The 26,752-nt window shown below is 39.8% G+C and overlaps 1 protein-coding gene across 3 annotated transcripts in view; it reads left to right on the top strand.

Moving 5' to 3' along the window:
- The window catches only part of TMEM266 (transmembrane protein 266), a 79,451-nt gene that overhangs the window by 38,944 nt on the left and 13,755 nt on the right, over positions 1 to 26,752 (top strand). For 2 of the 3 annotated variants that reach the window (XM_090148679.1, XM_090148680.1), the window contains exons 5-10: positions 588 to 742; positions 5,235 to 5,308; positions 14,811 to 14,867; positions 16,017 to 16,155; positions 17,387 to 17,502; positions 26,148 to 26,334. In XM_090148679.1, coding sequence (XP_090004805.1) covers positions 588 to 742; positions 5,235 to 5,308; positions 14,811 to 14,867; positions 16,017 to 16,155; positions 17,387 to 17,502; positions 26,148 to 26,334 — 728 coding nt within the window. Of the gene's footprint in view, positions 1 to 587; positions 743 to 777; positions 1,594 to 5,234; positions 5,309 to 14,810; positions 14,868 to 16,016; positions 16,156 to 17,386; positions 17,503 to 26,147; positions 26,335 to 26,752 lie in introns of those variants that run through there. The other variant, XM_090148681.1, reaches the window with a different exon arrangement.

The raw sequence follows: 26,752 nt of genomic DNA, 5'->3' as shown, positions 1-26,752 counted from the left end.
ATTTGTCTCATTCCTGAGAAGGGATAAGGTGCAAGACCATAACATTGAATACCAGATAATCTGTTATAAAACATCATTACCTTCTAACTGAACAGCTGAGCCCTTTTGTGTCTTGGTTACCACAGATAAGTGACTGCAGCATGTATATCAAAATCAAGGTGCATGAAAAATAGTGAGACAGGAAGAAAGTGGAAAAGCATTATATGATAATCAGTGTTGCATTACTCAGTCCATTGGAAGACACTTGAGTACCAGTGTACTCAAGAGGGTTGGGGAAACTCATTAAAGCTGAGACACAACTGATCCCCAGGGTGAAGTTTTGCCTGTGTAACACTTGCAATTAGCCATGCTTACTAAAGTGGATCGTGCAATTGACAAATGCAAACAGGATTTAACACTGTAATCATTTGGAAAATGGCCCAACCTTAGTAAAGAAACCAGTGAGTGAGTCTAACAGTCTACGTACAGTATTGATGAGTATCCATAATAGCAGAACTTATTGTTTTGAGTCCACTGCTCTGTAGCTCTCTTCCTTTTTCACTTCTTTTCTTTTCTTTTTTTTTCCCCTCTTAATTTTCTTTTCTTAGATCTAACTGGCTAAAACCGTGCTGTGGGAGACGAGCAGCTGTGTGGCAGGTATTTTTGCTCAGTGCAAGTCTCAACAGTTTCCTGGTAGCCTGTGTAGTGTTGGTGGTGATTCTTCTGACTCTGGAACTCCTAATAGATATAAAGCTTCTCCAGTGTGAGTAGGAGGATTTATTTTTTTTTATTTTTTTATTTTAATGAAATAAGGGCTTAACGTGCTGGGAGGCTTTTGAAGGGGTGGGTTGGAGTGGAGATTGGTGAGGATTTCTTTTTCCCTACTGTGTAAATGGTTAGTAGGCTAGGCAAGAACTGTGTGTTTGTGGAACCCTGGTATAGTGAAGTCAGTCCCTTCTCCATCTTGCTGACCAAATTGATATAGGACACATTTTCAGAGGATATGAGCAGAGTGTACATGCAGGTATCTGCATGTTGGTACCCAAAAAGGTCTGTCCTTTAGGTCAGAAATACTCCATAACAAAGGAGAAAAGTCATATGTATTGTTAATCTCCTTGATACTTGTTGTATGCATATGGATGGACAGATATGACGAACATGCTAGGTTATTTCATGGCATTTCCTTACTTATTTACTTCTATTGAGGTAGGTAGGAATTGAAATTATGGTTTTCTATCTTGTGGCATGCTGAAGTGTTACAGATTATTATTCTACTCTAATATACAGTGATTCCAATAACTTCCTAAGTGGAGTTTTGCTTTATCTGAATTCACTCTACACAGGTTCCACAGTGCAATTTTTCATGTTGATTTTTTTCCTACTGCTGTTTTCTTCCATTCTTTTTTTTTTTTTTTTTTTTTTGCTTTTGCAATACATACCTGTTGTGAACACAAATGCCAGCTACATCTTTCCCTCTAATTGTTGTAGAGCAGCCTTTAGCACCTCCCTGCAAATATGTTGAAATGTCAGTAATGAGGTTCAGGCAGTTCCATGAATGCAAGAATGCACAGCATGAAAGAAGCACAGTCTGGTATCCTCTATGGCAACTTCAAAGTAGGCAAGCATAGTTTTCATTCTGTCATTCTGCTATTTTCATGATTTTTCTGTTGATATTAGTGAAGTTAGCTTTCAGTGTAAGACTGAACTGCATTGTAATAAGATTACTTTAGAGGACTTGGTTGATAATTGCAATGATTTTGTAAACCCTTCTAGAGGAATCGGTAATTGAGCCATCTTTCCACAACGTTGCCCAGGTTTACCCCCACCCCTCTTTACAGCCCTGTCTGTCCAGGCTGCACACACAGTTACCAGCATGACCATTTCATTACATTTGTTGTTTTCAGCAAAAATCTCTTGGAACTTACCATTTTGAATGGGGAAACCCGTAATTTGGACAAACCTGTAGCTTTCAGATGAGTCAGGAATGCTAATTATGGGTATAAGTCCTTAAAAATTGAATGAGGAACTGCATTTACTGAGGTACCCAGTAGATACTGAGATGTATCTTCATGTTTATGTATAGATTTGTCTCTTTGTGTGGAGCCCAAGAGTTTAAAAGCTGTTTCTGTTGATTTGTTTTAGACTTCTAATACAGTTCTGGAGACTTTCTTCTGGAAGCACCTGCTTTCTTACCATTCATTTTTCCAAAAAGGCAACTATTTTTCAGGGCCCACTTCTCCTCTTTGTATCTGGTGCATGTCATACCCTTAAAAACTCCACAGTTGCACCTTGTATGTGACCTACAGGTGCTTGGTCAGGCCAGGTGATTTTACTGTTAGGCTGCTGTCCCTGCCCTGTCTGTGTGGATTCTCTCAGCACCTGAGAGGATGTAGCTCTGTGTTGCTACTTTGCATTGCAACTCATCACATTTCTTGCCTTTGTTAAGCTGAACTCTTTCTATTTTGATTAAAATCAGATGAAGGTTATCTTGATGATGCTTGGTATTGCTGTTGTGTTGTACAAGGAATGTACATTGCTTACCTTGAAGTGGTAAAGAGCATTTAGGGCATAATTGTGCTTTTTAAAAATATATATAATTTGAATTTATAATGATTCCTTATTCTATATGAAGTTGAGCAGTGCATTAGGATACATTATGGCAGTTTTGTTTGTAATAACAAATGCTAACCCACATTGTAGTTTATAACTATTTAGCAAGTCTTTTTTCTCTTTCGAATGAGATTTTAATGCGCTTTGAGTTTTTTTTGTGAAAAACTATTCCAGGAAAAGTCCAGTTTTCTGGCTGTGTGATTTTGAAAGTACCTTTCTCTCTCTTTTTTTTTTTTTTTGCAGTCCTTGGTTGCACTTTTCCCACACACAAAACTGTCAGTATCGGTGATGGAGACCAGGTCTGCAAATGTGTAGGACATGCATTAATAAAATAATGTCTTATCACATGATGCAAGTATTTTGAACTTGTCAAGTTTCAACCCCTACTCCTGTACTCAGGAAAACAGACCATGCTGTCCCTTCTCTGTCTTTGGTATTTTTGGGGGAGAGCAAGTCAGGCAGTCATCTTAGTCCTCCTGCAGTCAACTGCAGCAGATGTTTCTGTAGAAGGCATCTGGTCTTCCTGAAAACCGTGGAGCTGAAAGGCTGCACATAATTCTACCTGGTTGCTGGATCAGGGTCCTGTCTGACTGTGTGTGTAGCTGTCCAAGGAAAATGAGCACTGAGATGCAGTGATGTCTCTGCATGAATGGGTTGAGGGCTTGCCCAAACCATGCAGGGAGCAGCTGCTGTCTACTCCTGGCAGAAACTTGTTTGTATCTACCAAGAAACCATCATCAACGACAACATCAATCACAAGCAAGGGCTGGTAGTACAAGCTTCTATAATGGCCACTCACCATTTGTCAGGATGCATTCTTCATTCCTGTCCTCCAGATATGCATTTTGAGTATAAATGAAAGGAGGAGGAGTTGGACTGAAGCTAGCTATACTTAACTTTTATACTGAATGGTAGTCTTCCTGACTAAACAGCTGGGTTTGTATTCACGTTGTCCTCATAGCACCAGACAAGCAAAATGTGAAATAAAGCAAAACTATTTGGCTTTTAGCTGGTTGTTTGTTTGTTTGTTTAATTTTAATAGGTAACAGGTAAAATAAATGTGGGATGCTGTTTTGATTAAGGTAGCAACTGAACAGCTTTTAGATGCTTTGCCTCAAACCAAATCCCAGGGATGTATCCAAGCTGCCAAAGAGTGGAAGATGAGCACCTCTTGGAGAAGAGCCTTCTCTCTTTTTGTAGGCCTTTCACAAAGGGGAATCTTTTGGAAGAAGCAAATATACAAAGCCAGAGTATGGCTTAGTGATTCAGCTCTTTAACAAAAGCTTCTGGCTTGGAAGACTTTTACAGATGTACTGTTTTACTGGCAATTTGATTGCACGCTGTCTGGCCATGGATCCAGCACTCTCCTCCAGCAGAAATTGATTTTCTTACAAAATTCTTCCTGCTATATATTTTTTGTCCACTAAGGGGCAGCTGGAGCCTTATATGTCAATTGGCAGCTCTGAAAAATAGCTTACAGGTGGTTTCTATTTCTTGTTCTTTATGCCAACCTATAAAGACAGTGCCTTGGGTTAGGTATATATACTACATTTTCCTGTTGTTTCATCTCTAAGTAGTTCCTCTGCTGCACTGCAGAAAACCCTCTTGCATCAAGTCCCCATGAGCTTCAGCTGTGTAAGTTCCAGCAGCAGCCCATCAGTGTTTTTCTTCGTATTTCATTTCTTTCTACACTCCTTTCCTCTTCTTTCCATTTTAATTAGTTTTAACTTTTTGAAATAAGATGCCTGGTTTAGTGCATGCCATACATGTTCTTGGGAGTTAGTTAATTCTGCAATAATCTTGCATTTCTATGCACACAAAGTCACTAATTACCTTTAGCTTTGCTGTTACATGACTCTCTGAAACAGCAGGGCTGCACAGAGCATTGTAACCTATCTGCTGTACGAAAGGTAGACTCACTAATGCCCAAAAGAAAGAAGGTTATTTTTCTTTGTTGTTTTAATTCAGAGTATGTGACCTCCAGAGTAAGAGCTGTCAGTGCTTCAGATATTGGACTCTCTGGGCTTTCAGCAATGAAGGGCACTTTGAATGTAGAATTTCAGTAAACTTCCTTGAAATTCTCCATGTTTCAAGACGTTGACTTAACCCCATAAAGACAATCTCTGCTGTAAAGAGAGCCTTAGTTATATGATTAGAAATAGGCTTTAAAGATCTAGTTTTTAATGACCTGGTCCAGACGGTTACGGGTCTTCTGAGCTTAATTACCAAAGAATGAATACAAGGAGTAATGTGGGAATAATGCAGCATTGTTTCCTTAAACATTCTAATTGAACTTGCAGGTAGGCAGGATTTAGTCACACATTTTATACTAACACAATGCATGGAGTGAGAGTGTGCAGCAGTAACAGACCTAAAACATGTATGTCCTGCTTACCAGCAGTCTGTGTGAATGATCCAATGCAAAGCTGCTGCAGCTGCTAACGTGCTGATTTGGATTAGAGTGAACAGCTGACAGGTCTGGAATTACATGTCCCATTACATCCTGCTTCTTTTCTGGTTTTTCCATTATGAAATTTAGAGAAGAAAGCTTAATCCACATGTAAGTTGTAGCAGTACTAATGATATTAAGCTCAAGTTGCATTCTGCTACTAAAATGATGCTTCATTGTATTGTGTTAATTGCAGTTTCAAGTGCTTCACAGTTTGCAGGAGTAATTCACTGGATCAGCCTAGTCATCCTGTCTGTTTTCTTTTCAGAGGTATGTATGATCAAAGACTTTCACCACGCACAGAACTGCAAGGTATTTTTATGATCTCACTTGAATTAACAAGAATTTAACACTGGTTTGATTGTGAATAAATGTAACAGAGTGCACTTAAGGAAAGAGAATTAAAAAAAGTCTAACAATTGCTGCTCTTAGCAAACTAAAAGATCTTGTTTGTACTAGTGCTGTTGTCAGTTGCCTAGAATTGGCAAGAAAGGCAAGTTACAGTTGAACAGTGACAAAAAGAGATAATCATCTCTGGATCACCACAGACATGGAAGAGACCTATTTCATGCATTTTTGTCTCACAGAAATCTTACTGGTGTCACTGGGAATAAGGAATTAATTCAAGATTACAGATCTGATCTTATAAAAAGACCTGTTTTAAGAGTGGAACAATCTTCTCTCGTAGTTTATGTGGGTAGTTTAGACATTCTGGGTTGCTGCATGTAAAAGTAAGAGAATGAAACAAATGGTGAATTTCTTTGCAAATATTTTAATGAATATATTTTTGGAAACTGGAGGAGAATGCTTTAGTTGCGATATAACAAATGACCAAATTGGGATAATCTATTAGAGTTTCCAACTTCATTCTAAAGAGAAGTCATTGATGTGGAGACATTTAGACTACACCTGAAAATTCCCATGTTATCAAGGCTGTTTTTCCAGGTATACTATGATGTATTAGTTGTCACCAAAAAAAAGTGGGGTTTTTTTTGTCACTTGATGCCAACTAGTATGATGGAAGAGAACCTGAGCTTATGTATTTAAAAATACACCTAGTTTTGTAGGAGAAAACATTTTTATCCAAAAAGAAAAGTTCTTCACTCTGTGGTACGTTTTGATGAAGATTACAAAGATAATAATAATAAAAAAAAAAACAAAACAGGGAGCTGTGATATCTGTAAATGATTGGTAGATTACTTATGTTGGACTCATACTTAACATATTATACCATTGCTTCTTTCTGTGGTTCTATTTAATGAAATTTATTTACATGTGTCATTTTGTATTTCTGCTTTCTATTTCTGCTCATTATGGGGGTTTTCTAGCTAGTGTGTTCAGACTGCTTTAGGGCACTTTCAGAAGGGATTCCCTGTTTCCAGGCAGGGTTCTCAGCATGGCTTTGCATCTCAGTCTTCTCTGGTGCTGCAGCTACACAAATGCATATAATTCTTTTGTGCATTTCCCATCATTTGATAGTGACTGTGGATTGTAGATTACATGTAATCTGCCTGAAAAAGAACCTGGAAACCATTGAGAAGTTTTACAGAATCCTTTCTTTGTGCATTGCATATCCTAATTCCCAAAGGCTCAGGTTTGCTAGATAAAGTCCTTTCCCTGTAAATAAATACTTTCCCCTCTCCTTGAGAATCTTTCTTTTCTCCTGTGGGAATCAGCACCCTGGAGGTACCTCATGACTGCACTAACATGCTCACCTCATCTTTGTTGCTGTCTTGAGCTTGTCTCACAGCAAGTTTTCCTGTGTTCCTTGATTTTCTTCTGCTGGATGTAGTCTAAAGTTCTGTGTTAATTCATTTTTACCCCTTTCCCCGAAGCTTGATGCAGTGTCTTGTTCCTGTATCCCCTCTGTAGTTCAGTTCACATGCAGGCAGTTTTTGGTAGGTTGCTCGTGGCAGCACAGACACATCCACCAGACCAGTTCTCAGCTATGTCAAGGCAGAAAGAAAGCTTTAGTCCTGCTGAAACAGTACTGCACAAATGGCTGGACTGGTTTGGAAATGCTTTGTAGTAAAACAGTAACAGAAATACTTCACAGTTAGAGCTGATTGCCTTACTCACCATTCTCATTTTGAATTTGTGTTTTGGATACTTCCTTTCTTTCTGCATTGCATATTTGACATTACTTTTCTTTGCTTTCTGTCCTAGCTTTTTGTACACCCCTTACTACTTGTACTGCCTCTTACACCTCTTACTACTTACTACTTTTTTTTTCTTTTCTGTTTCTGTCTTTCAAAACATCTTCCTTTGCCTACTTGACTGTGGGTTGGATTTACACCAGTGAAAAATGTGATCACAAAACAGCCATGTAATGAGCACGAAGGAGGGTAGGATTTTTTGGATGTTGGTTCATCAAATGCATTTGTAGCTGCTCAGAATCCTTGACTTGGTTAAAGCAACAGAGGTGGACTCCACTAAGTATCTGGATATCCTCAAAGACCTCAGATCTGAAAGAGAATGAAGGTGTAACTTTGCCATTGGGTTTGCTGGAGTTGGTCTTGTGCAAGGCTCATTTAATGAACGACAGCACATCTGTTTGTATTGAGATGTGTTTCCTCAGAAGAAAAACAGAAAGTCTATTTTTTTTTCTCACCTAAATCAAAAGCTTTGAATTTCAAGAGATTATGAAATGTTGTAAAAACTGCATATCAAAGAAATATATTTTTCATCCATCTTTGTTTTATGCTCCTTCAGAGGTGTTTTTCCTCCTCAATTCCCAATACCATGAGTCAGCGGGCTTTGTTATTTCTTGAGAAGGTTGTGAGTTACAATGAGTGCATTCTGTGAGTGTTGATGCCAAGGAATGGTTTCCAGATTTGAGCAGGCTTAATTGATTTGCTAGGATGTAGCAGGCAACTGATGCTTCAGATGGCGTTTCTTTCCCCAAACCAAAGACTGAGAGTTTCTGGTGTACAAAAAAAGGTTTTCTCCTTTGCAAGTATCATGTCCCATGTTGGGTGTTTATTACTTTTTTCTGTGGTTTGGTTCCCATTTGTTATAAAGGTAGATATGTCAGAGAGACTTCAAATTAGATGTAAAGAACAAGTAATAGAAACTTCTCAAAAACAACAACACCTTGTTGAAGAATAGGAAACTTCCAGCAGAAAATCTGACTGTTTTGGAAAAGCATGACTGGTAAAAAGCAAGTGCTGTAAAGACATTGCAAGGACTTACAGTCTCATCATGGTGGAGTTAAACAGGCACTGGCTTTCTGCTTGGTTAAAGCGAAGGGGGCAAACATGCCAGCAGCTAGAAACTGCCAGCAGAACATTTGCCAACAAAATTAAGTAGCTGGGCTTGGAGCATTTTCCAGCTCTCTATACGCTTGTGTTATCGCTGTGAATCTTAAAGGAATTTATTGCTTTCTGACTATTTTATATTTTCTGTCACTGTCTGTGACTTTTCCAACGTAAATTCAAATGAAGAGCACATCAACTCTTCTTGCTTTCTCCCAAGTACTTTGAATAGAATTTATTAGTGGTGATGATTGTGTATGTTTGTCTCTGTTTACATACATCACTATAATTTGTGCACTGAATGTTACCCCGATGTTAAGACAGAAGAGAAGACTTTTGAGGGGGGAACACCAGTGCCAACAGCAAAGCAAGGCTGGGGTTGCACCATAACAAGAGGGCATGTTCAGCCGTGGTAAGAGTTGGCTGAGAAAAGAAAGATGGGGAAAGTCAGAGTATTTTGGTAAATGGATTGGAGTCTGTATTTAACAGCCTTATTGCATTGCCACAAGTATCTGATTCTGAGCTGTTGTTCAGTTCTGTTTTTTCTACTGAGACCACTTGCGTGCAAGAATCAGATTCTTTGATGTTGGCTGTTTGCATTGCTCTGTGTATGCCTTAGTCAGCCAAGCATTCAGGCATTCTGCTAGCTTTCAGCACTTGGGTGTTTCCCAGGGAGAAACCAAGTTTTCTGACGTGCTTGAAGTTAGGCAGTCATCGCACTGCAACTTTTTTCCTATGTCCAAGAAACAAGTTCTTGAATCGGGTAGAGTACATCTGGGGTACTGGTTGATAAAGGGTTTGTTTAATTAATCCTGGCTCACAAATGTGTTTTCATTGTAGGAGGAAAAAAAATGCTATCTTGTGTGTTAGAAGGAAGATCTTAGTACTCACTGTGATGTTTTACATCTAGCAGTTCTTGGAAATAATAAAACCTCCCGAGAATGGCGTTCCTATTAATGTTCTATAGAAAACTTCTAGAAAGAAACAAATCCCAAATGACGAATCTAAGCAAATCACGTCTGTCCCATACAGATTATTCATTACAGTTCCTGAAGAATTTTTCATTACAGAAATTGGCTGTTTCTTTTGTTAGATTTTTTTGGTCGTGCTTCTAACAGCCAAGCAGAAAGATAATCTACTATTAGTTCTGAAATTCTTCCACAAGCTGGGACTTATTTTCTGAGTGGTTACTTTCATTCCATATGCACATGGCTTTTTTCATGGTGCACAAGTGGTCCGCATTGCTGACTGTTTACAGTTTGGCTTTTGTTTAAGGTGATTGACAAGGGGAGATCTAGTTACGAAGATAAAGATTTGTATATATTATTACAATTGTAAAGATAAATGTAAGCTACTATGTTTGGTCTTTTTTTAGAGTTTTTAGTATACTGTGACATTCCTTTTCTAGGCACTTTTCTTACTTCACAAAAAAATAGTTTTTTGTAGAGGCCTAAGTGATTTAGCTTGAGACACTCCTGAAATGTGAAGCTTGCCCATTTCTTTTCCAAGGACATATAATTTGCATGGTGTGCTCTATCAGTGCTTCATCTGTGCTTTCATCTTTGATAGCCACAAGGCCAACACCTTCTACACTATGCACTATGAAGATAAGAATTAATGCTAGTGTGATCATGCCAAGAGGGAACTTCTGAAGCAAGGTTGCTGATGACAAATTTTCTGTTCAGTCTGCATTTACCTTATGGTAATGTGCTGCATCTCTAGTAAACCATTTCTATTCCTGTAAAACCCTTTCAAATCATTCCAGGGTTTTCATTATAAAATTAATTATTTTTCTCCACATTCTAAGAATGACTATTGCAGAACAACAAGTGAACTGCAGTGCAGTACTCATGCAAAGATGCATCTGAGCACTCAGTGATACCCTGATGGAGTATTAGTGGTAGGCAGTGAGAAAAATGCACTGCATTCATGTTTCCTAAGTGTTGCCAAGCTTTTGCAGTTATTTATTTCTATGTGACTAGCTGTGCTAATAGATCCACGGTGTTACAGAGCACAGTAAGTCAGGGGTGTTTTGTGCTCTGTGAGGTGAGGTCAGTAGTTATCCTCTTCATTTCAGAGCTTTGGTTAAAGAAAAACCCTGTGAGGAGGATGCCTATGCCCTGCAAGCAGGAGGACGTGTCATTTAAAGATGCCAATGTGTTTCTTCATATTCTGCAGGCTGGGGCAGAGCATATACCAGAACAAGTAATGCATTATCTCAGGACAGGCACACCAAGAGGTGACACAAAGAGATTCTTTTAAGTAGTGAATGAGCTCAGGCCTCTGCAACGTGACCCAAGCCAGAGATTATAAGGAGTGGGTACAAGGTATTCTTTCTGGGAAATGTGTCAATTAATATTTGATGTTACAAGATGCATCCAGGAGACAGAAGCTTGATCTTACGGTTTCTGCCAAACTTTTGTGGCAGTGGAAGGAGGGAAGCACTCTGCTAAAGACCCTTTTCACCCTCCTCCCTCCACTGTTCAGCTCTTGTGCAAATCCCTGCCTCATTTTGAAATGCAAAGTTGTCCTGCTTTGCTGTTAGCTAAGCTGGTGGGCCAGCATCGCCTCTGTGCTGCCTCCTTTGGGTTTCTTTGTGCTGTGGATGATAACGGCACAGCAAATCACTGGGTACTAAATGGTGTGTTACCAACGCAAGCAGTGAAGTACTTTAAAAATACTGAATGTGCTGTGCAGTCAGCTAACAAATGTGGCCAGCTCACGCAGACTGAGGGAATGCACACAGCTGGCTCAGCAAAGGACTTGGCCAGGTTTCCCTGCCAAATTGGGGGGAGAACCTGCAGCATCACAGTTCTTTACAAGCTACACTACAGTGTCGTGCAAGCAACTGTGTCAGCAGTGAACAATGTCAACTTCAAAAGTGCCTTTCTTTTTGAAAATTATGGTTTATTTTTCTTTAATCTGTCCTTACTCCATCTAAAATAAGTCCAAAGAAGTGTCTAGTCTTTTATTTTTATTAGTATACTGGGCAGACTTCTATGTAATAATTTAGCTTTCCTCAGAAAGCAAAAAGTATTTGATATATCAATATCTGTCTTATCAATATACGCACATGTACATATCAACATACATAAGGACTTTCTAATTAAAAGCTATCTGGTCAAGAAATGTCAAAGCATTTTTTTTTCAGCTTAAAAAAAAAGAAAACACTGGCAGTGGCCTTTAACAAAAAAATAAATACTCAGTGATGTCAAATGTTTGCATTCAAACCTATGCACCCCAAAATGCAGAACTGTGTGTATGCGTTTGCTGCAATGCTGGAAAATGCCCATGAATCAGAAGAAAACAGTGGTGCTTCTCTATTTTTTTCCTTATTTTTTTTGTATTTTCTTGTTAGCCCTACATAAGAGAAGAGTCACAACTATTGTTTCTGTTTCATCTTAATGTTTTAGTTGCTGTACTCTTCTAATACCTTTGATCCATGCATGGTGCCTAAAAACTTTGCTCGAATTTTGTCTCTGACTTTTTTAGGTTCTGCTCCAGATTCTTATTTTTAAGTTCAGTATAGAGAAAGTACACAGTCAAGTGCAGTATGCATTCATTTGGAGGATGCTTGTGGCTGTTTAGAACTGAAATGTAAGTAACACCAGCGCTTTCATTTCAGTCAAAGTATTTATTGTGCTGAACAGGAAAACATGCCTAGAGAAGTCCCACTTTATTTGGTTCAGACTCCTGTGGGTAAGCGTTACAACAGCATCACTGATCACATGGTTTGTGCAGAGAGGGCAGAGAAAGCAAAAGAGGTTGGAGCTGCCAGTGGTAAAGAGTCACCAGGAAAACATGGCATACCACAGCTGTACCACTGGGTGCAAGTGCTGTGAGACTCGTGCATCTAAGGTGCTTTTTTGGAGCACCCATTTCCTTCAGGGCACCAAAGGCAGAGCTGCCCTACGTGGCTTTTGAAACTTCTGTGGCGACGCACTTTGTTTTGTTAAAAACAACACGCTGGTGGATCATGCCAGTGGATAGCTTCAAGACCTTGCATGCAAAACAAAATGTTTTTCAAGCTTATCCTGTGCCCTCAATTGTTTGTTCTAAAGATGATGTCTGTCAGGTGGGGAGCAGGGTTTGTTCTGCACTTGTGCTCTCCCTTCCTTTAATTTGCTTGCTCTAGTTTTAAGCAGAGATGTTTGTCATTGAGACATTTGTTGTGAGGAAGCCTGTCTTCTAGATGTGGCACCAGGAAATATTGCTGTCTGCAAGACAGACTTCCCATCATTGCTGGCTTGTGCTGATTCACACCAGCAGGCTGGAAATGAAAATGTTTGTGCTAGCAACCAGCCCTTAGAACTTCTCAAGCCTGCAAATGTGACAGCAGTGCCTTAAACACCGCAGTCAGGAATTAAAAAGGAAGAAAAGAAAAATCCCAATTTATGTTCCCTCAGCAGTTCCGTGTTAAATCTCACTTAAGAGTTGTGCAACAGTGCTTCAGTTTTCTTTGAGTGCTTCTGCCCTATCACTGTAAAGAAAAGATCTTTGTGTGCTCCTATCCAAAAGAAGAAAGGTTTTCACCATCAATCACTGTAAACATCTGCAGTGTTCAACCATCCTTTAGTTGCTCATTGATAGAGTGCTTCATAAATGATGTCTAAGCACAGAAGAAAATGGCCTGGATGTTTCTATGCTGTCAACAGGGTTGTTGTAAAGGCAGCACCACATGCTTTTGGGAAGGCACTGCTTTTCCTCATTCATTTCCCAGTGGCTTTGGGCTGTGGACCCCAGGTTAACTGTGTGCTCTTGAGTAACTTGTATTTTGTGCAGCTTTTCAGTGGGAAGTGAGGGAGTTCCTTTCAGAGGAGCTAGGGTACTGAGGCTGCAGGAGAATCTTGGTCATACAGCAGCATGTGTACTTACACACTGTGCTCACATCACACCACAACAGCAAATTTGGAGTGGTGAGGGGTTTCACAGAGCTGCCACTGTCTGTTTCTTCTTCCCTATCTAAAGCCCCTGTGCATACAGATTCATAATGAAACTGTTCCTGTACTTTATTTGTGAAATACTTTGGAATTAAAATGTTCTTTTTGGAGCAGAGACCAGCAGCATTAGCAGTTCTTGGTGTCTGCATAGAGTCTCATCATTTTTTGTAGAGGGAAGAGAGTGCTACATTTGCTCTGCTGGCTAGCAACTCCCTTTCTCAGCTAGACCTGGACAGTGCTTCACATACAGCATTCCTGAGTGAATTCTGGCTGGCTGACTTTTTTCATTATCTGTGATACGAGACAAGATTTGAAAGCAACGTATGTCTCACAGCAGTGTCTTCCTCTGCAAAACAAGTTAAGGTTTGGAGTGCCAAGGTAGAGCTCAGCGTGGTCATCCTGGACCAAGTGAGGCAATTGGGCTCATGGGGTTTGGCAAAGCAGTAATGTTCAGAAAAATCTAGTATTGATACACAGTTAGGTAACGCTGCTGTGTGTGGTGTAAATTCAGAGTTGGTTGGGATTTGAAGATGTTTGCATTTTTAATGAAGAGGTGATACGTATATTCATGTAGGTGTATATATATTCATCATACAGTCATTTAGATTCTTCAGCACAGTTCTTGGCACGGTGACCATTCACACGTAGGCCTGCTGAGCTCTCTGTCACTGTACTGGTCTTTAATGGAGAAGAAATTGATTCTTCTTCATAAGTCATAGAGCTGCAGTTAGAATCTTCACGCCTGTCGTGTCTGCTTTCCTTTTATGTGAATTCAATTTCAATCACCAGATTTATTTTCATTTAATTGTCTCCTATAGGCCAGTTAAAAAAAAAAAAGGGGGGGGGGAATAACACCATTAGATTTTTAATTGGAATTCACCATTGGTTCATTCTGTGTTCCTTCTTTATTTCTGTTTTCTAGTTACTGATGTTACTTACAGCTGTTTGATTAGTGGGGAGAATCATAAATATCTTTTTCTCTCTTATCCTATGACTTTCTGGGATTTCACAGTAAGGCAAGGACTCTGCAATCAGGACAGGCAAGGGGAAAATAAGGGCTCTTCAAATTGATGAAATACCATCAGTTTTGGGCATAAAGAGAGACAGTGGCTCTTTATTTTCATTAGGAGATAGTAAGCACTAACATATCAAAGATGGCAAGAAATCAGAATCTTCTTACATTCCAACACAACAGAGGGAGCCCAAGAGTGGATCTTTAGAAGGTTCGGGTTTGTTTGGGCTTGTTTCTTGTGTGTTTGTTTGGTTTATTTATTTTTTGGGGGCTTTTTCTGTGGTGATTTGAATCTCACGTGTCTAAAAGAAACTTGAGAAGGTTGGAAAGATGGAACATTTGAATTTGGAACTTGTTTATGAAGTTTCACTGAGTTAATATAGTGGTTGGAATACAGTACTTTATTCTACTATCCGAAGGTATAGCTATTTCTAGCTCCTTATTATTTAAAAGGGAAACAAAATGCTTAGATAAGACAAAAACACGCCCTTAAATAGGTAAAAGACTAATGTTTATATAAAATTATAGTAATATTAATCTTTTTTTTCCCTAATTTAATTTGCTAGACTGTTTTGAGGATTGTGGTCCTTGGCATATGGGATTACATTGAAAACAAAATAGAGGTAAGCAGTCTTACTCTTTGCTCTGATTTCCAGGCAGACCATGTGTCTTAATATTCTTAACAATATTAAGAACTGCTTTGTTACAGATCTGATGCAGATACCTTTTAATTCAGACAAGTATGCATATTCCTCTCATTGTTTACATGAATGCAAAGCTGTATAATGCAGTTTCCTTTTCTGTACGCCTCTCAAGGAGTGTGATATTTGGATTTTATTACAGGAGGAGGAGAGGATTGTGGAGTTTTTGCTGTGTGTGCCTATGGATTTTATTGGTAGAGCTGTGCTAGTCCAACAGTTGTTATTGCTACCCTGAGATAATGAGCAATAGGAGTAAAAAATTTAATGTGACTTGTGTACATACCTCAACTTCGTTACAGGAATGTTAGAACTGATTGAAAATTGGTGTATGGCTTTCTGATAGAAAGTACTCATTTGGCAAAAACCCCAGTTCTAACATAAAGCTATTTTCTTTCTTAAATCTGACTTTTGATGAATACAGTTGCCTTTTCTGATCTAACCCACAATGAAAGTAGCATCATACAAGTTCTGAACAGTCCACATTGTCCAAATCCTTGAAAATTTTGCTGCCCAATAACAGTGAGAGCAGAGAATCTTTCTGTCTGGATGCACAGACGTTCCCACACGTTATGTAGTCAGGACATGGCCAAGAGCCATTAACTCACTTTGCACCATCTTTTTCTACTTACATTCTTGATCTTTTCCTTCAGGCAATAAGATGTATGGGCAGGGACTTGATTTTGAGGGCGGGGGGGGGGAGGCAAATAATCATGCCAAAAAATAAGTGATAAATATCAATGATAATGAAGGTCTTCGGTTGTAATAGCATTTAGTCTATCATTTCTACATGGAGATTCTGGCCAGTAGGTCCAAATACCTTTCTCTCTTCCTGCCCTCCCACCAGTTTCTCTCCTCACCTCATAAAATGTGGGTGAAGCAGTAAAGAATTCTGTCATGCTGCCTTAAAAGGATGCAGTCTTTGTGGGGCTTGGCCACTCTCATATCCCTTTCAGATGCATATCCTAATTTCACTTCTTTTAGGGGAAATGGGAGCCCTTCGTGTCCTCAAACAGAAAAGGCATGGCTTGTGATCCTCAGGATGGGTTTGAAAACAGTCTTTTTTTTCTCTAGGTGTTTGATGGTGCTGTTATAATCTTGTCCTTGGCACCAATGGTGGCCTCAACAGTGGCTAATGGCCCCAATAGCCCGTGGGATGCTATCAGCCTTATTATCACACTACGAATATGGAGAGTGAAGAGGATCATTGATGGTGAGTGGTGATTCAGTTTCTGACTCCTAGAATTACCTGACAGGCTGGAAAAACAAACAAACAAAAAAGGTATTAAATACACGAGACGATTGCTTTCCACTGCTTTTCCTTTCATTCCCCTTCCTCTGACATGTTAGAAGTACCAAAGAGGAGAGAGTTATTGCTCCTGTGGAGGAGAGTATGGCTCAATTTCATGGCTGTTTCTTCTGTTCCATTTGAGCCTTTATAATTGATTGGTTTAGTTTTTTGTGAGACGCTTTCACATCTCCACACATTTCAAGTAAATACATCTGACCTGACGTGCTTCCTGTCTCTCACCATCAAGCACCATTCCTGATTCTATGAAATAATTGCTTCCAGTATGCTTTTCCAATATTTGCCACACCATCCGTATGTTTGTGCAGCTGTATCTGTCTTGTTCCTTTCTTTTCCATTCTGTTTTTGGTGCAACTTTTATGTCAGATTCTGGGAGCATTTTGTTATGGTAGTTCTGAGCTGAAGGTGCTCTGAGGCACTACTGTGCTGCATGGCACAATAACCAAGGCATCTACTGGTAATGTACCTAAGAACTCTGTCAGGAAACACCATGAGAGATGAGAACTCCATAGCAAGACAAAGCTGTGGAGAGCAGAACCAGTGGCTGTGCCTGGAAGCAAGGAGTCAAACTGTTATTTCTCTGCATACAGAATTGAGGAAAGGTCTTAGCCCTGTGACTGAAGTGTCCAAGAAAAGTTCAGGATCTGGTGGAGATAGACAAAATGTCAAAAATCTCCTTTGTCTGCTGTTGCCATCAAGGACTTCTGTCGTACCTCCAAGTCTAGGAATTTAATGCTGTGGGCTCTGAGGTTGTTCTTTTCCAAAAGAAGCCATGCTGTTCAGGTTTAGAGGGGAAGGCACCAGCTCCAAGCAGAAAATCTTACCTAGCAATTCAGGAAATCTGCTCTAAACACTAGGAAATGTCTGTATTAGCAAAAAGCTAGGAAGAGAATGGAGGATGCATTTCAGCTCAGCCAGGCAACTGGAGATCTGACCAAGCAAAATCTAGACCCTGCTTATGACCTTTCATGTGTTAGAAATCCTTCCTCAGAAGAAATACTTCAATTCATTTGCTGTAAGTGAAAGTGGTGATTTTTTTGTTGTCGTTGTTATGAAGCTATGTAAAGGATTTCCCTCTGACTTAATTAAAAAAAGAATCACAGTTGGGTTAATTTGAAGTGCTTGTGTTTTCCAGCATATGTCCTTCCAGTGAAAGTGGAGATGGAGATGATGATTCAGCAGTATGAGAAAGCAAAGGTTATTCAGGATGAACAGCTGGAAAGACTAACCCAGATCTGCCAAGAACAAGGGGTAAAGTTCAATTGTGTCTTTATTTACACACAGCTTGTCATAGAAAATCATACAGTGTATGTACTTTGCTATAATTGAAGGCTTGTAAAGTATCATTAGGCTTTCTGTTGCGAAGTGACAGATTTCAACATTAAAGAAATACTGGCTGCAGCCAGGATATTTTTATGCATGGTATTTGTCAAATAGCAATTGCCTCTATCTGCTGCTATGCGTGTGTTCTTAAGGTGAGGAAAACAAATGTGAGGAATAGAAAAGGAGTGCTTCCAGTATTTGATTTATTGAATAAGTGCAGTTTGACATAATGTTCAGAGCATGCAAAATTCATTGCCATTATTGGACACTGCAGCTGTATTAAAGCCTTATTCCTTGGAAAAGTACATGCATTTGCATGAAAGCTAATGAATCTCCCTGCTTTAAATGCAGGACGCTGCTTCCTTTAAGTCAGTCTGAGAGTCTTGGCAGACTCAAGAAGTTGCACCAGAAACTAGAAGCTTCTGGTGCAGCATTTTTTTTTTTTTTTTTAGACTCTTCCCAAGACTGCAAATATTCAGTGGCTTGGTCTTTTGAGATAAGGGAAGGTGAAATTTAAAGTGGACAGATGTGGGGAAAAAAGTGTAAAACAGCCATTGTGACGATAAGCCAGGCATTTTGAATTACACAGTCTTATTTAAATGAGTTTGTAAGTCTGCTTTGGCAAAGTGGAGCATTCAGATGACTACCAAACCACAACAGAATGATCCTCCAACTGACCTAATTCTCATTTTAATTGCTAGGATAACTAGGAGATGTCCAAATAAAGGCAGGAAGTTTCCAGCATCAGTTCCCATTCCCTACTCCTGGCTGGTGTTTTTCAAATACAAAATGAGGGTTAAGTTGGAGTGGGTCAATCAGTCAAAAAAGCTGAAGGGCTTGAATAGACAGGAGGAGAGGCAACTCATCCCAGTACAGGACAGCTGTGGAACAGGTACTTAATCTGAATCAGGGATTTATGTGCCCATCTCTCTATTAGGAATCTAGAACCCATCGACAATCCTATTCACGACAACTTTGTGCAGTGATATTGGTAGATTCATGCTTCTGTTACAATCATGAAATGAACAAGAAATGGCATATACCCGGTTTTATAGAGGAGAGAATCTCTTTAGACCAAATGCAGTAGGCAAATCAGCAGTTTCTTGAGTCCCACAGCAGTATTTTGTCTGTCAGCCCATTCTGTTAGGTTAAAGTTCTTGACAGTCATAAATTTGAAAACATTTTTAGGAACTTCGTTATGGAGCTAAGTAATCCTACTCCCTAAGCAGTTTTTGATGTTGTTCTTTCATAGTCTAAGTGAAGGTAGGGTCATTATAGCAAGCAGGGTTTGGGAGCACTTTTGCCACCCTCCATTCTGCATGCCTGACTTGCAAGATGTCTAACCTGAGTTCTGATGGTTACAGCATAGCTGTATGTCATGTACAAAGAATTACTGCTTTGGTAGATGAGTAAATCTGTGAAAACAGAGTAGGTTCTCTCCTCGCTTTCAAGTGTCATCAGCTATGGAAAAATATGGACTGTAGAAAAATGACAGTATACTAATCTCTCATGTTTTACTGTCCTGAGTTCCTGCCAAACAAATGTTTCAGCTGTATAATATGAGGTAAATGTACTAATTTGCTGCAGTTAGCAACAGAAGACATTGACACAAGTACTGCATTCTCCGTAAATTAATAGATGCATAATTCAGTCAAGAACAAGTTGTCAGCATTATAATATTCACATTGGCATTGTACACAGTGTCTGGTGGGGAAAAAAAGAGTCTCCTAATGATATTTGATGTCTAAAATTCTGCCAGGTTTTTGCTTTTTCATTTGATTACCTGTCCCAGCCTCTTGAAGGATTGCTTGGGATTTGAGTGAGCAAGTCTATGCTTTTGCATCCAGGGGTTGCCTACAGCAGTCTGGCTGCTCTTAAATCTGGAGGTCCAGCAGGTAGGGATTGCAGGCTGCCTTGTCTGTAAGGTACCTACTGTGTCTATCACAGGCAAATGGGATAGCAGGGAGCTGCCTAGAGCCTGTAGGGGGCTGACCTGGTGCCTCTAACACATGCAGGGCCCCATGCTTCTGTGTTTTGAAGCTGGTACTTAACACTTGACAGGCAAGTAGCCTTCCTGTCACAAATGAGGTTTTTAACTTGTATTTGTGAGCTGTGTTATTTTCCTTGTGCTGAGCTGTGTGATTTAAGTTCTTGTTGAGCACGTACACAAAGGGGAGGAATTTAAGTCACGAAAGCAGCCTCCATCTGACATTTCTCTCCATGTAGGTTTGTTGAGTGGACTGTGTCTTGTAATTGACTTAAACATAGCCAACCGTGCATCTTAACAACGTGGTCAATTTAAATTGGCTTGAGTTAGTATGGCTGACTGTGTTAGGGGCATTTCCCTTGTCCTCTTTCTGCCAACCTGCCTTTTTTTGTTTATTTGAACAAATGCACGTGGGGAAACAGATCTGGAGAATGATTGGGTTGTAATTAATGTAACAGATTTGATGGGTTTTGTAGGAATTGTATCTAGAGCCTAGTTCACACCACATTGCAGAATTGGTTCTGTTGATCAAAGGTAGAAAATAAGGAAGGGAAGATGAGTGCATAGGAGTGAAAGGAAGGCAAAACCTGTTTCTCAGTTTATACTAGTTTGTACTAGTAGTGGCTTTTGTGTGCATGTTTGTATTGTTTATTGTTGTTGTTTTTAATCTGTCTAGTTTTATGTGTTAGCTGTATATATTTTTTGGCCAGTGATAGGGTATCACAACTGCAAAGTATTATTCCATTCCTGAGTTGGAGACATATTCTGCAAATATGAAAACTCCTTCCAGATGTTGATTTTTGGCTAGCCATACTTCTGAAAAACAGAATATATTTTATAAATTATAGATGCATGGGCTACAACTTTGGTCTCTGCAGAGTCCTGCTGAAACTGTTTCAATAGTTTGCTGTCTTATTTATTCTCTGGCCAAGAAAGACATCAAAAAGGAGTGGAGCATGAGGGTGGTTAAGAGAGAAAATACTAAAGGATTTGAGAAACTTTGCCCATCACAGTAACAAGGATTTCTAAAAATGGGTGAGAGATTAGAAAGTCTCACTGCAATCACTATCAAAAATATAGAAAGAGTATTTTCCTGATGGTGTCATTTTTTTATCAGTTTCATTACTAAGTTTTATTAATTTAATAAATTAAATTATGAAAGAAATACATATATACACAAAATGTCATTAGCAATGCAAATTCCAGTTCAAATTTATTTTAAAATCATCTGTAAAGGAACTTCCATTTCTGATGATAAATCTGTTTACCTGATCTTTTCTGTTAAATTTTCATGTCATTCAGCTGAGTACAGTCCAGCCCAGACTGTGTACTACAAAAGCTCCTTTTCTGTCAGCTCTTGTAGTATAGGGATTTTCATCATTCTCAAAACTGTAAGAACTATGGAAGCTGTAATTTCTTCTTTATCTTGGAATATAATTTGTACTTCAGCTGCTAGTTTAATGACAGGGCTATTTAGCTGGTAAAATTACCTATTGGAGAAATAACTTATGTTATCTTTTTGCAATAATTCTAATTCATGTCTAACTACCAGTCATTTTCTTGGTAAGTGGAAGGCAGCCAAGGTCATCCCATGTTTCATTTTGCCCATAAATCATTTGTTTGCAAACGTCTCCTGATTTTTATTGTTACCAACAATGACTAAACTAATGGAAGTAAACATTGGATTGCATCCCAATGGCAGATAAGTTTCAGGGCAGGGCATTCTATACAGACAGCACTCATAGAATGGAACAAAATTATTATGCCTGCATTAGACACAAGTAAGCTTTTGACTAAAATGCTCATTGATTTCTCTGAAATTGTCAGTCATCCTCTGTTGCGAAACCATTAAAGGGAAGTGCTATGAGACTCACTGCTAAGTCTGTCCCTTTTTGAGTCTTGTGCATGTGTAAAACATCAGATGGGAGGAGTGGAACTTTTTATACAACCAGCCATATAAAGTGAGTTGTTACATAGAGCTCTAAGTAGGTCTCTGTCATTTTACCTGCTTATAAATAATTACCTAATGTGTTTGTGAAGTGAGGAGGCACGCAACCATGCCCCATAGTTCTTTCTGGTTTGTTTCCTGTCAAAAGATTGCTAATTTTGACAACAGCAAGTCAGTTTAAATTTGCAGTCAATTAGCTTTCTCATCCAGCCTGACAATGTAGTTACTTATTCTTACATGAAATGATCTTTATTTCCCTTCATCTTAATAGTAAATATATTTTCACGTAAGCTGTGTGTATCACACCTTTGTATTGCACATCTCATTCCATATAATTATAAAAGTCTACTCCAGCAGCAGTACACATAAAAGACTGATCATTAACATACACACACACACAAAATCCATAGTTTTAGCATAGTCTTATTTTGCCTGCTCTGAAGAAATTGTGACTTTATTTCTGCATCCTCCCAAGTCTGGATTTAAGAAATGTAGCCCAGGTGTGAGATCACACCAGGAGTGCTGTGACCTGTGTGGGCTCTGCAATATAAGAAAAATACTTGAACACAGTGACAGCAGTGATGCTCAGGGCTGAAGCACACAGTGTAGGAGAATAGGCTGCAGGAGCTTCCTTCACTTCCTTCAGCCTTAGGAAGAGAAGATGAAGCAGGGCCTTACTGCTGCCTTTGGCTCCCTCATGGGTGGTGCAGCCAGGTTTGCTTGGAGGTTCACAGAGACAAGCTGGAATGTGGAAAATTCCTAGTAAATATAAGAACAAGTATTTGCACTAGGAGGATGGCCAGGTACTGGAGCAAATTGAGAGGAAGGTTGAGAGGAATACACGTCCATAGAGATAATTAAAGCTTGACAGCACAAGCTTGTAGCAGTCTGAGCTAAATGGCCTTGCTTTGAGCAAGATTTTGGACTAGTTGATTCTCATCTCAGCCTGAATTATGCTGTGATCTGTGAAGTTTTCAGATATGTTTTTTCCATTGTAAAGTATGTTAAGGAGCTTATTGATGAAGGAACCCATGAAAAGCTACCAAGTATGTGTAATTAAAGATGATGAATATTATAGGTGTGCTGGTAAATAACATCAGTAGCAGCCTTAAATGGACTAATGCTCAGTTTTTTATTATCTTAATTTGGAAGATAGTTTACCTGAGCCTCCTTGACCCCAGCAGGTTATCTTCCACACAACAAAGCTGTTTGCCCAGGTGCTCAGTGTGGTTTACAAAGTTCTGAGCACCCAGCTGATACCTATGAGCAAGTCTTAACTGAAACAAATCAAACCATATGAATAAGTGCCTATGCTTTTGCCTTTTCCCTTATATATCTTTCAAACAGTTAAGCCTGTATAGGTTGCCTCAAAATCCAAAAAATAACTTCCTCAGTGCAGCTTTCTTGCAGCTGTGTTCATGTTGCCCAGGTCTACATTTCAGATAGCTGCATCAGCTCCTGCTGCAAATAGAAATTTCATGTGTTTAGCTTTGGCCCAGAATTTTCAGTTAAAAAGATAATTATATTTTACACCCTCTGCTGATTTATTTAACCTGCCCTGGCCTGCGTGGTATGGACTCAGAGCAATCTCATTAGCTCTTTTATACATTAGAGCTGCCCCAGGTCAGTGTTCAATATAATGTTCAGTAGATATAAGCACCTACCAGGTAATTTGCTCATGCAGTGTTTCATTGAATCACACCCATAAGGAACACACGCTTCTTTCAGACTTAACCTTTGTTTTGTTGGGTTGCTTTTAGTGGTCAAATCTGCATACCAGCTTCAGCATAACTTGGGATAATTTTTAATAGTTGTGAACAATCAGCATTGAAATGATTTCCTGAGTATGTGCACAGCTTCCATGAGCTAAAAGCTTTTCTGTGTGATTTTTCTTAGGTATTTTAACACTTACTTGAATCAATCTGGATGGCAAGTGGTGATTTTTTGAACGTGCTACCTTTAAAGTGAGAGTTTTGGTTTGGATTCGTGAGCAGTGTACTGAAATGGGTTTTGGCATTGTCTTATGCTCCATAATCTGCTAACAGAGTTTTGGCTCTGCATCTCTGTGGAATATATGTGTGTGTGTATATATGTATGTCTGTGTATAGATCACTTGGCAGCAGTCACAGTAAATGTGGGAGTGCAGCAGGCACTGTTATTACAATGAATACCCTTTTCTAACAAATAAAAATACATCTACATGCATGATAGTATTTAATTCTGCCTTCTCACTGTTTTAATGGCTGCACAGACATCAGGGCAGACCTGAGCCCTGGAAGCTGTCTGTCTGAAATACAGCAAAAGAGGAAGAGAGAGCCCTTGTTAAGCAGCTGAAGCTGTGCAATTTGGTAGGCAACGCTGGTTTCTGCTGTTATCTGACTGAATAGCTGTTTGTTATTCACACGATGATGAAGTCCAGAGCAGTGTGCTGCTTTACTGTGCCTGTGGATTTCATCCTCGTGTCTGTGCTTACCAATCTCCTGTGGATGAGGGAAGCACTGTGTCAGCCAAGGTACCCATCCCGGGTTTCAGCTTCTGGAACATAACATCATGAGCAGGTGCATCCTCTGCTGCGGGAGTCACAGGCATGTATTTCTGTCCTTTAAACATAAGATGGCAGCAAAGCCCCTTCTGTTGTTGATGCTGCCAGAGTGCCTGTTCACCTGGATAGCGGTGATCGTTCTCCCTGTGGATTCCAGTTTCTTTACTTACTATTTCTATAGGGAAAATGAATTGCTTGTACAAAGTGGAATTGCCTAGTGGGGCCATCACAGGCAATGCTTACCAAGTGCTTCTTGGTCTGTGTGCCAGGCTGAGTGGTTCATAGCTTGTTGACAAAGCCCAAGTAAAAATGTCCAGATTTATGAGGGAGAATCTGAAAGGGTGTCTTTCTCCCTTTGAAGGTGAAATACAAAGTATTTATGGTTTCTATTTCTTTCTAAGACTCAAGAACAGAACCTGAAATTACCTGGGAAAGGAGTATTTCCCCGCTTACTACTTCCCAGCTGATAGACAGAGACCACGGATGGGAGCTGCTGCAGAGATTTCCTTGCAGGGACTGAGTAGCAGAACAGCTTTTTGACATTTGTTGATGCTACCTGACTGCTACTGCCAGTTGACCTTTGATTAAGAGCAGTGAACATTTCACACTGTCTGCATCTGCCAGACCTCTTCCTGCTGATTTAAGGAGAGAAAGATCTGCTTTTTTTTGTTTGATCTCTGCAGCAGGTAGTTTGAATGTGATCCAGAGAGCTTAAACTGCCCTTTTGCTCTCTGGATTTGAGTCTCTCACTGGGCCTTCTCATTCCTGTAAGCTCCTTTCTTTATGCTTTGGAAAGCAGATAGTTTCCAGATACGGCAATTTGAATTCCTTTTTCTTTTTCCTCCCTTCTTTTTTAAGTCTGGGGAAACTTTGTCTTGTTTCCCCTCAAGCTGCTTGCCCAGGTCAGAGGAGCTGCTGGTGCTCTGCAGTGTGCCTGGCATGCACGCTCTGTCTCATGTGGACAGCAGTCAAGTAAACTAGGTCTGCTGACAGTCCCAAAATCTGATGGCACGGCAGACTAGAATCAGCATCTGAGAAGCAAGAGCCAGACCCAGATTCATTTAGCCTACATGCTGTTACACACTGGTTTTCAAGCATGGAGGTGCTAATTCCATCTCTGTTGTAAACACGGAGTGACAGGTGCACTGTGGCTTGCTGGAGCAAGCGTCACACTCTGATGGCTTCTCAGGCCTTGAACTAAGGGAGTCCAGCAATGCTATGCTTTAAATGCCTTAGCCTGTTACTTGTCTCATTTGCTTTATAGATTCTCTATAGATTCTCCATAGTTATGCATGACTTTGCACTGCCGTATTAATGATCTTAAAAAGAGTTTGGAAAGGAGAAATCTGTTGTAATGTGGCTGCGCTGAATAAGGGGAGGGATGGTGTGATTTTGTGGTGCTTATATGAAAGATTGAATTGTCTGCACTTTGGAAAAATGATTTTCCTTCTTGCATTATGGAAGACCTGTGGCTATCAGAAATATGCTGTGTCTGTCAAACTGCACCGGGTAACTTGTGTCATCTTAACTGTATTTGCTTTTTGGACAAATCCTATCCTGACTGCAGAATGTCAATAAGTGCTGTAGCTCCTGTATTTGAGAGGAGTGGACAGAAAAGTAGCAACCTGCCCCAGAAGACTTCAGGCTGGAAGGAGACCGCGGTGTCCCCTTGCCTAAAGTTAGTGTGGGAGGACCAATTCACATGGTCCCTGTTAGAGTCTAGCAGATTAGAGATGTTTGTCAGGAATGTAAATACCGAAATGCTTACAAAGGATGCTCTTCTGTAAAGATTTCTTTCAGTTTGACACTTACATCTGTAAGAAGTTGTCCAAAAGCATATCTCCAGGAGGGAGATGTATACAAAATGGAAGACCACACGACATGGTGATTATTTTTTAGGTTATGTGGACAATAATCCAACTCACCTGAGCTGCAGGATAGCATCAGTAACTTGGACTCAAATGCTAGCATAGTCACGTTGTGTTTGCTGTTAGCAGTCTGTAGTAGTTGGGTGGTAAACTGAATAATTGGTACCAAACTGTAAAATATGGGCTTCTAGCCACAATCATGTGACATCCTGTTGTTTTTTCTTCTAGTTTGAGATCAGGCAGCTGAGGGCCCACCTTGCTCAGCAGGATTTGGACCTGGCTGCAGAGAGAGAGGCTGCGCTGCAGGTCCCACACGTGCTGAACAAGCAGAGCAGCAACAGGTACAAGGTGGTTGCCACTGAAGACTCAGATGATGAAGCCACTGAGACCATCACTGAGTTGCAGTCTCCACGAGGTGAGTGCTGCCTGTGTGCTGCTATCCACGGCACTGTTGTTCCCTTTCATGGAGTGACTGAACCTACTACATTCCCTCTGCTAGTGAATTTATTCATTTCCCTGGAGACTGCATTTGCCCATTTTTGTAAAGAAGCTGTATCTGCTCCAACGTGGCAGAAGCTGTTGCATTTTCGAGCAGATTTTTTACCAGAGCCAATGAAACAACTCTGGATGAAAATGACAGCAATATACCTTCCCAATGTCCTCGTGATTGTAACCCTCAAACACTAAAGCAGCAGCAGCCAAATCAGAATTGGCAAAGCAGTAATCACTCAGAGTTAAAAGTAGGGAAATTGAGAAGAACTGAAAAACAATTTCAGACTTTGGTTGCTTGCAATTCTGTGGTTAAGGGAGGACTTAGGGCTGTTCTAAATTGA

The sequence above is a fragment of the Phasianus colchicus genome, chromosome 12 (genome assembly GCF_987193195.1).
Source record: "Phasianus colchicus chromosome 12, bPhaCol1.hap1.1, whole genome shotgun sequence".
NCBI classification, from domain to species: Eukaryota; Metazoa; Chordata; class Aves; order Galliformes; family Phasianidae; genus Phasianus; species Phasianus colchicus.
The sequence above is the reverse complement of the archived record's forward strand: the minus strand, read 5'-3'. Positions and strand labels throughout refer to the sequence as shown.